Genomic DNA, 12,408 nt, shown 5'->3' with positions numbered 1-12,408 from the left:
CCCTGCACACACACAAGCACATGCAGTCACGTAACGGGTCAGTTTGTTCCCTTTAAGCATAGTGATTTCGTGTAAGAATCAAGGGGGCTTTTCTAGCTGAGATTTAGGATTCGTGACTTGGAGAACTGTAGAGATGCTGCCTTGATTTTTAAGTTTGTTATATAGCCAAGTTAAATAATTTGTTGCTCTATAAGGGGGTTTACTAGACCATGGCATTGTGAATCCCCCTCTATTTGGAGTTTGCCCTAACCACTACTTTAAAACAGAACATCACCAGAAGTGCTTAAGACAGCAACTATGTAAATAGGTGCATATTGGGTATTCTTGACTCGTTGCAAGAATTTTTCTCGAGCAGGGAACTTAAACAGTGTTAGCAGAACAAGTGACGAGTCCTAATGCGTTGCCAGGGACCATGGGAGAGTTCTCTGAAACTTGTAATGCGGTAGGTAAGCCTCATGTTTCCTTTTAAATAGGCTGCTTAATAATTGTGTAAGCTGGCAATGTTGTAGACTCTACTTGTTTTACCAAAACAATCTTTTTCCTTCTGTCCACGCTTTTTCTTTGTCTTTTAGCTAAATGTTTCATGTTGCTTGTTTTTATGTAGGGACTGGATCCCAGCTACACACTGATCCACCTGTAATTTTGCACGCAACACCCAAAATAAATAATTTAAAGACTTAAGCTACTCATTAAACTACTCAATAAAAATAACAGGTTTACTAGAAGTGTTGCACAGGTGGATAAATGTTGGTCTGATTTCCAGCCATCACGGTTTGTTGTTGTTTTTTTTTTTTTTTTTTTTTTTGTTGTTGTTGTAAGACCAAATTCTATAGATGAAGTTTCCCCTTTGTACTGTATATGCATTCTTTTAAAGTTTATTAAACTTATACATTAATTGCCTTTATATGTTTACTTCTGTCTAAATAATACTCCTGGTGAACTCAGTGCTGTGTCTAGGACAATAAAGTGTTACAATTTAAATGAGTGTTTTTACACTCATCTTTACTGTGCACCTCCTTTTTCCTTATATGTTTCTTTAGGAATATAAATGGGGTATTGCATATTGTTTAATATGCTTTAAGACAGAACGATAGTTGTCATTTTAAAATTTTTTTGTCCTTGAAGGAAATAAAATAAGCCGTTTTTCTGCCAGCAGAGGGTGCTGTGTGATGATATATGGGCTCAGTATTTGTAAAGTTTGACTTGGTTACTAGTGACTAAAATATAGATTTGCAAATAAATATATAAGGGTTATAATAAACAGTTTAGCCACTTTTCTCCTTTTTTACTTAAATATATATTAAAAGTATAAGCATAAACAAATGTTTTAAAAAGCGTAAATTGTATAATGTCCAAAAAATTATATATTTAAGATTATTTAGTGAATTTAAACAAATGTGTGACATAATGTAATTGTAATGATTCACACTTGAGTTCTGGGGGTTTGTGAAACTAGACGTGGGAGATACACATTAGTGCACTTTCAGTGATTGGAATGGTATTCTGGGGGTAAACAAACTGTGCAAAATCAAAATATAGTTGAATTATTCACTGTGGCAACCAGAGGAAGTCAAGTTTTAGATGCTACTGCTGCTATACATTTTCATTAAAATATTGTTGCTATTACCTGGGAATATTTTAGAGAGTGAGTAAAAACTATGGTAAAGAGGCTTACTGAAGTTCTATATATAACAAGAACTTAATGTAAATAAAGTACATACCAATGGAAAATGTGTTAAATCCTTTTAGGTACAATAGTTTAACAATCTGGTCATAAAACACAAGATTTTACACATATTCCCAGCTTAATGATAAAACAAATTGAGAAACCAGCAGTCATTCAAAAAAAGGTTGCAGGATGACCTGAAAACAGCAGAAACACAAACTCTAACCACACACAGTCTGCTAAATAAGAAGCACAGAGGTGCATGTCTAAAATTTGCATACGTGTTTAGATAAATCAAAATTGGTTTTTAAAGATTCTGGTTTTTTGAAGAATAAATGTTCATTTATTGATTCATACCTGCATTGACTGATTCTTGATATGTTGTCCTTTGTAAGATGTCATAGGAACACCCTAGTTGAAAATTGCTGTAAATTATCAACCCACACACTCGCTGCAACCAGACAGAACGTCTGTGGCTTTAAAGATTTTACCAGCTCGAGTTTTATTAGCTAAATGAATGGCTACAGTTGTAAAGAATAAACACTCCCCCGGTCTTTAAGCCAAACCAAGCGTGCAGTGTGTTTGCAGGAGTTCAGAATTTCTATGAAACTGAACATTTTTCTATGTAACATGCTGATCCATGTTGGTCTTGTTTAACAAAAGCACTAAGATGTACAGTAACAGAACACTCCACCGTGATGGATGGCTGGATGGTCATATAGCATGCTTCTAGGTCAACATTCTTTCCAAGAGGTGTTGATAGGTTGTCTGTCTGTAGAACAGACAGCATGTCATTTCTTTTTAACTTGTTGTAGGGATGTTAGAGCAAACTATCATATTCATTAGTGTGTATACACACACTCTATACTGGCTGCACAATACGTGATTATGGCTGGGAAAACAATAAAAGGGTATTTTTTGATTCCATTGAGCATTGTACCTAGGGATGCTTTTGATTAACTGATAATCAACAAGGTTTAAACTGTATTTAAGACAGTACAAAACATATTTGATGTTTATTGTTTTACATAAACACGCATCATGCAAATTAAGGACAAAGCCCAGAAAATTAGTTGCCATTTCTGAGCATTGTTGACATACAGTGCCTATAGTACAGTTTTACCCTGCATTTCACGAGTCCTTGTGGTGATATTTAATCCAGCATGCCGGTTTTAATGCAGTATCGACTGAAATATACAGCATTCATGATATCACTTACAGCTCAGAATTGCTGCTTTCACATCAAATCAGCATAACTGTATTCATGTTAGTTGTATCTGTTGGGAGATGTACAGGGGAAATCCCATGCATTAAACAAAAGAAAAGCCCCTCAGGACACATACCTTACTTGCAGCTTGGCGGTGGGGGCTGGGCTGAGTCGACTGTACGGGGTGTTCTCGACGCATTCCTCAAATGTCTTGCACGATATCTGTCAGCAAGCACTTATGCTAAATAACTGCAGAAAGCGATTAATTATGCCACGTGTGGAATGGCTGGTATTCTATGCGTTTGCAAGGTGAGGGCGACCACCTGCACATGGGTCCTGGTTATCTGCGTTGCTATCATAATACAGGCTGCTTGTACTGACAGCTTTGCTATCCAGGCAACGCATGAAGTCAAGTTTACACTCACGGCTGTGGATTCAGCATCTGTTGTGATCACTCTTTACATAGTGAAGTATTCTTTTTATTAAATTAGCGTAAAGTTGGGTAGTTGCTTGGCTTGAGTCTGCTCCTTTTTAAATTGTCCCAATAATTGCTATATTTAATTACCTTGAGCAGTCTGGCAACCACTGCCAATTGCCACAGTAGGTATGTAGGTTCCCACGTTTAAGCACGACATGTTGCCATGGCACATGGCCAAAAAAATGGGTGCATGAGATGTGTGCATTTTGATTTATGACTGCATAACTGTCTCACTTCACATGCTCGCTTTTCAACATATCCCGAGCACGTTCGGCTTCGACTGGCGTACGGTATCAGATGCTTCCCATATCCCTGTTTCTAAAGCACGGGGAGCTTATCTCCACTTCATCTCCCACTGCGCTGACTTACTCCTGACACAGCACTGACAACACCATTAAGCTCAGGCTGCTTACATCTGTTGGCTGTATTTATGAGCTTATTAAGACTTGGTTTAGTGCCCTAGGTTTGACCTTTTGGTCCTTATGTGGTTGCACAAAGGTTTATGATAAAAACAAAACCTATAGGCATGATCATGAGAAATGCCATCCTGAGGAAAAGGTTTCACAATCAGCTATACGAACAAGTGTTAATTATGGATTTGAATCCTTACTGCTTCTCCGAATAAGACTGAAAAGAGGGAGGAGTAGCCACATCGAACAGTTTGGACAGCATTTTAGTCTCCCCAAGATAATAAGTGGCCCAATCTCTCTGATTATTGCGTTTTTCTATGAATTTGTCCTTCAAGGTCCTAAAGGTCTTGTTCAAAATATAAATAAAGATGCCAGTTGGGTTGGACCTGCACAATACCTTGCTGGACCTTGCTTTGATCCCACCTTTGAGAATACGTCTGTAAAAGTATAAGTGATTACACTAATTAAGTATGATGGCGGTAAATTAGGGAACACCATAGATTTTTAGAAGGCTACTATTGGTCGACCTCTTGAATAAAGACAATATTCAGCCCTAGATTCAAAAACGTTTAGCACCTTTAGTCTTCTGATCTGCTCCTTTACCTGCTATTTTCTCTCAAGACCTCTAAATAGGTCACACATGTTGTCAAAAGAGCATTTGTTAGGTCATATGTTATACAACGTTCCAGTTTATTCCAAAGATTTTAGTGGGGTTGAATTCAGGTCTCTGTGCAGGCCACTGGGATTCCTTTACACCAACCTTGCTTTATGAACTTGCTTTGTGAATGGTGGAACAGTCATGATGGAACAGAAAAAAATCATCCCCAAACTGTTGCCCTAAAATGGGAGGCAGATTTTATTTTAAACACCTGATAGTAATGGGTGTGACTGGAACATACGAAGGACCTAATTAAATCATTAAGTGTACATAAGTGTAGCATAAAGAAACTGCAGTCCACTCCCTATTAATGTCCACGCTTTTGGACCAGGATGTCCACATACTTTTGACCAGATAGTGTACGCATGCCTCATAAGTCACTTAAATTCCATTACTTAATGCATTGTTCATATTAAAAATGGGATTTTCATTATGAATGGGTGTGATGTTAAGAGAGGCAGATGCAGAGCTGGGTCTGCTCAGTGCATTTCTCACCCTGTCCTGTCAGTACATGGCTCCGTGCCAGCGTCAACGTCAGCGCCCTCAGTTTAAGAGTGTACTCGTCACCATTGGCTTCCTACTACGGCTTATTATGACACTAGATTTCAGATACATATGTTTCATCCATGGGCCATCTCCCTCTGCGGGACGGGATGGATTCGAATCCCCACAGGTGTGCAAAGTGTATAAACTGAGCATCTATAATCTGAGCGCATGACAACCGTGTCCAAACCATTTATGCCAGCATGGATCATGGTACAGGTGGCTGAAAAAATCATACCTTTACAAGGAAGAAGGAATCTAGGTAATGGTTCTGTTTTGTGTTTATATCTTTTTATTCTTGGTCTAAAGGTGATTATTTCATAATACTTTTCGCACCTGTGTTCTCAAATATTCTGAGTTTTCTTTCTTTGCTGCCTTAAAGTGTTTGTTATTGGTCAGAAATTTGTGCTGCAACTCTGTACAACCTTCACAAAGGTAGTTTTTTTTACTTTACATCTCTTGAACCTGTTTTGAAAATACCTCATTTACGTTTATGGCATTTAGCATACTAAGCAACTCACAATTGTGACTGTAAACAATGCAAGCAATTGAGGGCCTTGCTTAAGGGTTTTGCTTAGGGGCCCAACAGTGGCAACTTCATAGTGGTGAGGCCTGAACCACCTTTTGATCAGTAGTTTATTACCTTAACCACTGAGCTAGTTATTTACCCCACTGATGGGTGGAGCCAGCACCCTATAAATAAAGGAAAGTTCTAGGAATTTATAAGGAAAGAAGGTTCTAGAAACTGAAGACTTTCTGTGGGCAAAGCCAATTCATAGGAGCGCTGTTTAAAGGAGACATTTTTTAAAAACCTATGACAAGAGTGACTGTAGGTGAAGCCATTACACTATCTAAGACAGAAGACCTTTTGGAAGAGTAGGACGGTTGACAGCAAAGTGTAAGGCATTTGTGTCCATACTTGGACCATTATGCCAGCATAGACAGGTTCATCATGCAATACCGGGATTTAGTATTTATATCATAGTTCAGATAATTCTATCAATTCTTCATGGATGAGCCATTGTAAAAGCATCCTTGTGGTTCATTGTGAAATAATTTGTGACATGAACAGGCTGCCCGGGGGCTTGCATTAACTTGAAATTTCATACTAATTGCAAAAAACGTCCACAATGGCATGTTTTCTAGATAGACCGGAACTAGAGGGTGAAATTATAGCCACTTTAACCCCAGAAACTCTATAGATAGGCACTGTTCCTGTACAGAAACTCCACACTAGCATAATCCGGGGATTAATCCAACAGGATGAGGTTGATCACAGGGTTGTAAAGGATTAAAAGTATTATTTGTCAAATAGATGCACAGGATTTTTTTTGTCAGTTGTTATAACCCAATATGGATGCTGCATCTCCAAGAGACTTTTATAAGCTAGATCAGAAGTTTTAAAACTGTATCGGGATGAGTTTCTTTATGTGAGTGCAGTCAGAGGTTAACTCACCTGGATGCTATGAGTGGGACAGTTTGGAGATTCATATTGCCATCCCTACAAAGAAGGATTTGTGTCTTAGCAAGCTGTGATTTACTTATCCTTGAACGACCATTGCAACTTACTCTTCATGATTTATCCTGGTCAGGGTTGCACTGACTCCAGTAACCTGTAACCCTGAGCACAAGGCATGAATGGATGTTGGGCAGTTTGCCAATCCATTTCAGGCCAAGACACACCCACACATTTGCTCACTTATGGACACTGGGAGGGTCGAAAATTCTCTGAGAATTGAATATCTAATGCCCTGCGATAGAGTGCCCAGTGGTTGTATTCTTACTCTGCACTTCAGCAAGGCTGTGCCCATGTGCACAATGCAATGTCTATAAAGGCATCAAGACAAGCTTGGTTTGAAGAAACTCCAGTGTCCTGCATAGATGGTCAGAGTTCTGACCTCAGCCCTACTGAACAGCTTTGGAATGAACAGGAACATAGATTGAGGCTTTCTTGACCAACATTAGTGTCCAGCCATACAGATCTTTTGACTGAATAGGCAAAAATCCTTATAGACGTATTTCAAATTGGCTTGTTATAGTTGAAAAGATCCAATGGGTTGTCCAACTAGCTCATAGTCAGGTGTCAGAATACTTTAATATTTTGGCCATTGACCCTTGATATTAGGTCAATGGCCAAAGCAGTTTAGGAACTCTTGCTTGCTCTTGCTTTTAGGAACTTTTGGCGGAGTGAGCTCATCATGTATACTAGAAACTGTAAGAAAAATGTATGGGGGTGGAGTCAACACACTTTAAATGCAAGAAGGTTCAAAAAACTGAAAAGAATTCCTGTGGAAATAAACTGTACAAATGATGACTTTTTCTGGTTGGATTCAGAACACATCATAAAAATATCGTATAACATTTTTGTACAGGTACACAACTTCTACTCATGCGGTCCTGGCGCCAGTAGCTAAAACTACCCCAGGGCACTTGATATTGGGTAGCTTTTGTGAGCGCTTCTTTTGTGTGTTGCACAACCTACTGCTTTGCTGGCGGAGGAGGGCACTGCAACTGTCATCACAAACAAGAAACATCTGTCTCATTTGTGTAACTTGTTTTCTTTTAATATGAGAAGTATTTCGTTGGAGATCTGTGAGTTTTGCGGCAGCGCTGGGAGAAAAAAGAGGCATACTTTCATGTTTCGGGTGAAGCTTTATCTTTCAAGTATAGTAGCGGGTTTGCGTCTATATACATGTGCACTCGCTGTTTATCTCTAACATGCTGTTGTTGGCCGTGACTAAAAGTTTTACAGTTAAAAATCAGGTCTTAAGGACATTTGATTAGTCTATAAAAGTGTGATCTTTTCCTAAACAAAGCTTTTAAATGCTAACTCTAGAGATCAAAGCCATAATAAATGTGACTAAAAGGCTGAAGCCCCTGATCTGAGAGCATTTATTGAATTGTAGGCTGATAATTATGTTATGTCTTAGCAAAAATCGCTTCAAGTATTAAATTACTGCTTAGTATTTTCAGCACAGGTCTTTCAACCCATAAATCTTCACAACCTTCTACCAGGTTTGTCGAGAGGTGATGGTTATAGATGTTCTATGCTTCTATGATGCTACAATGACTCATAACATAATAATGCTTCATCATAATTTGTAGTGAATGGTGTGACTGTAATTGGTTTAATATTTAATATATAACACAAACCCTTAGAATTCAAGGCCAAGCGTTCTAATTTAACCTTGTCACACCAAAAGACTTTATACCACATAAGTGGACAATCTTTTTTTGTTCCATAAGGACATTAACTCTACCATAAAGACCATTTGGTGTAACACCTTGTCTATCACTGACCCATGAATACAGCTTCTCGTTACAGCCACTGACCTTTGCATCTGAGTCAGATTGACACTCAATTTTGAGGTAACCATTCCAACAAATGTGGTTGGGGATGGCTTGATGGCTGACTAAACTTAAATGGATAGCCTGGCCTGGTGTGGCTATAGCTTCCTATTTCTCAGTGTTTTACAATAATGGACTAAACTAAGGTCTAAAGTATGTTTAGTTTCTTTGGGAAGGTCTTGCATGCTTTTCCAGGTCTGTGCTTTGTTACGATTGTGTTATTATTGTGTTAGCCCAATGCACACCGGTGTAGCTGTTTTTTACAGGTCAGTCAGTCATTTAGTCTGCATTTTTGTAGTCAGTGGACCCAGTGAATATGACAGATTCTTTATATATTCATTCTTGACTCCAGATAGCCTTCTTGAAAAAGAGCCTCACATTTCAGCCTTTATAAACAGGATGTGCCTGTATTATAAGGATTTTTGCAGTATTATTCCCAGCCCATGGCCACAAAGATGCCCCCAGTTTTAATTTTGCCTACCAAAATAACAGACAACTGACTTCTCTTTTTAAAGCTCCCCTTCCTCCCACCATAATCCTGAGCTTATTAGAGCCAGACCTTTGAGGAAAAGCACTAGATGTGTTCTAGAGGTCATGTGCTGTACAGATGCTAGTATAGAAATGACATTAGATAGCATTGTGGTTGAAATATGCAGTAAAACACACAATTTGGACACATCATATTTATGCCGGATTTGCTTGAACATATTCTATTGTCTACAGTGGATTAAGGATGTGACTGTGAGAATTTGGTTACATTTAGTATTAAGAGCCGGTGTTGCTGGACCTGACGTTGGACAACAAGGAATGTTCCTTGAAGACTTGGTTTGATTGGTTTGGTATAAAGGGACTCCAGTGGCCTGCACAAAACTCTGACTTCAATCCTGTTGATCTCATTTGCGATGAATTGGAATGTCTATTGAAAGCCAAAATCAGTGCCAGATCATATATTGCGCTTTTAACTTAATGGGCACACAATCAACCAAATCCTTGTACAAAAGGGTGGCCAACTCCACATTAGGTCCCATGGTTTCATGCTTGTGGAGGTTTGTCAGGGTATCAAGGTTCGCCTGTCATTTAGAAAGAATGACACTTATAAAAAGCTCTGTTGCCCAACAACTCCAGTGGTGGTGCGAAGGTTAGATCAAAAATATGTACACGTTGCCAACATCTCTCATTCCTGCCATTATTCCACACATAGTTTCCATACACCTTTATTGTTCACAGGGAGACGGTATTGCTCAATGGTAACAGCATGGCTGTGTCACTAGGGAACTGTGGTTATGAATGGCGTATGTGGTGCCAGTGAGATATTGTGGTTTACACTGCCCCTTGACCTTTCATTTCACAATGGCCAAATTACAGTAGCGTCCAAACGTCTTAGTCCACAACAGTTCTTTATAATTCAGTTCAGGCTTTCAGCATGTTCATGTTTTTGATGTGACTGTATGAAGTTCTTAATGGTGATGCAGCAGGTAGAGTGGGTGCTGCACAGTAACCTGGGTCAAACATAGGATCGATTCTTGCTCTCCATGTTCTTCCCCTTACTAAAAACATGCATTTGGATTTATTACCTGCCACAAAATGTACCTGCCACAACCCTAACCTAACTTTTTAACCTGTCACCTTACAGCAAGAAGGTCCTGGGTTTGATTCCCAGGTGGAGCGGTCTGTGTCCTTTCTGTGTGGAGTTTGCATGTTCTCCCCATGTCTGTGTGGGTTTCCACTGGGAGCTCCGGCTTCCTTTCACAGTTTAACATCATGTATGTTAGGTGAATTGGAGATACAAAATTGCCTGTGGCTGTGTTTGACACTGGCATAAAAATCAAAAAAACAAACAATAGGTACATACTGTACTATCATCAACTGGGAAGTGAATTAATTAAATAAACCAGTAAGTGGCAAAAATATGGGTTGCCAAAGTACAAGTTAGTTGGCATTAGCAGAATTAAGTGAATTTGGGGATTTACATGGCTAATGTCTAGCAACCAAAAATAGAAAGCTTTCTTTCTATCAGCAGCTCAGCTGTATCTGAGTGAATGTATTGGTGTATGTTGCCCAGAAATTATGCGGCGCCCTGTCCAGCTTGTATTCTTGCCATGTGCCCAGTGTTTCTGAGTGGTGCCGGTTCATGCAACACTGACCAGCATAAAGCAATTGCTAAAAATAAAGGAATACAGGAATGTATGGGGTTGATAAGTACATAAGGCCTAAGTACTTCAGAGGATTACAACTGTTTTGTGTTATTAATTTACATCTATTATTATGACTGGTATGAAGATCAGAGTGTATTTTATGAGGGGTTTACAAGTTTTGTTTTCTCATCAGAATATTAACATTGCACAATTAAAAAAATCTGATTGATTAAAGAAGAAATGCAACTCTTGTGTCAGTCTTTCAAATGGCATATATTTAATTTTACATTCATATGCAATATAGTCCTCTTCAGTGTATACATCTTTTACAGAGCTATGGTTCTTTAGAAGCATACTGTATAGCATGTATTATAAAAAAAAAACTTGGAATTATGGTGTTTGTACATATAAATAATTCACTCACGCTAATGTAACAGGGAATGCTCTGGGATTTTACTGGTATGTGCATGTGGAGATGAAAAGTGCTGATACTGTGCACAGTGTCCATGGTCCGACCACCAGAAGCATGTTCATCTTTCTTTTTATTTTTTTGGAATTGTGGTCACAGATCTTCAATGATAACCTTTGTTTCACGAGTGTCGCTGATGGTCAGTACTAAACATCTGGATTAAATACACACTCATGCAGCTGTTTTTTTTTTTAGATCTTGAGTTGGTTTGCTTCCCTACAAAAGAGGAGAAACTCTGTAATACTTACATCTACATATAACTATAACAATGCTGTACACAGTTTGAGTGATTTTTAAAGCAGCATCGTGGCTAAAAACGGCCACATTTTTATTAAAATGCCACTGTGAGATGTAGATGTACACCCGGACTGCACCTCGAGACATTTCTATTATAAGAGTCTTGGAAATCCCTTGATGTCCGTCCGACATTCCAGATGAGATTGTAAAGCAGCATCAATAGTGGGAGGGGACGTAAAAAACCCTCAGTCCCTTTATTCGTCTCCTTCGACCCCCCTTAAGTTCAATCCTCCTCCAATGTTTACCACTCCCAGTGGAGCTTGTCACATTAAAATCACTCTGATTCCAAATAAGTTAGAAAACAATACAAAAATAAGAACGTAACCACAAAAAGGAGAGAAAAATACTCTCAAGTGGGAATAAAATAAACTCTATTTGCCCTAGACTTATTCTGTCCCATTTCCCAGGGCAGTTAGGACGGAGGCAAGACCAGGAGTTTTATACGTTCACTGGAGGCAGGTGGGGCGAAGGAGGGCCGGGTGGATCACCGACACGTGTGCATCTCGACCATTTTGCGGCACTGTTTGCACTTGACGTAGCAGCACCAGTGGAATTTGCAGCTGCACCTGTCCACCACCTCCACCTCTTGCGTGTGGAAGCCACGGCCGCAGCACATGAGCTCGCAGCCGTCGATGGCCTTCGACGTCTTGTTGCAGTATCGCCCTACCGTTCCCAGCATGCCCGGAGTCCTTGGGTCGTGCTCGCAGAAATCGGGGCTCGGGTCCAGGTACACCAGGTCCTCATCCGTGTGCGGCTTGAACTGGGAGTTGCGTGGCACCAGGACTCTGGTGGTCCCCACTTTGTGCTGCTCCACCTCGGTAGCACCGTCGAACTTCTCCTTGATGATGTTGCCGACCTTGCGGAAGGGTGGCATGGCCTTCCAGCAGGTCTTTACTTCACACGATCCTGAAACGCCGTGGCATTTGCAGTCCACTCGCATGTAGTTTAGAATCGCCTGCCAAAGAAAGAATATGTTTTTTTTTTAGCTCTTTGATCAAACACAGTAACACTTCATGACCAGAAGATTGTGGACATACTGTACTTCCTTGGATATGTTCCAGGCATTTTAGCCACAACTACTGCTAACAGGAGCATAAAATTAATTAGATGCTATTGAATTTGTGGCAACAGTTTGGGAAAGGAACTTTTCCTATTCCAGCATGAGCATAACACTGAGGTCCATAAGGACACGGTGTA

The 12,408-nt window shown here is 39.6% G+C and overlaps 1 protein-coding gene across 1 annotated transcript; it reads right to left on the bottom strand.

Moving 5' to 3' along the window:
- Positions 1-10,724: 10,724 nt before the first annotated feature.
- Positions 10,725-12,184, bottom strand: LOC134307486 (protein Wnt-4a-like; the record flags this gene model as incomplete). The annotated part of the gene is made up of 1 exon (XM_062990475.1): positions 10,725-12,184. A coding segment is annotated over one exon (489 nt), but the record flags the coding sequence as incomplete, so codon positions are not given.
- Positions 12,185-12,408: the final 224 nt, after the last annotated feature.

This window comes from Trichomycterus rosablanca, unplaced genomic scaffold (genome assembly GCF_030014385.1).
Source record: "Trichomycterus rosablanca isolate fTriRos1 unplaced genomic scaffold, fTriRos1.hap1 scaffold_276, whole genome shotgun sequence".
Taxonomy (NCBI): Eukaryota; Metazoa; Chordata; class Actinopteri; order Siluriformes; family Trichomycteridae; genus Trichomycterus; species Trichomycterus rosablanca.
This window is presented reverse-complemented; position numbering and strand designations above follow the sequence as displayed.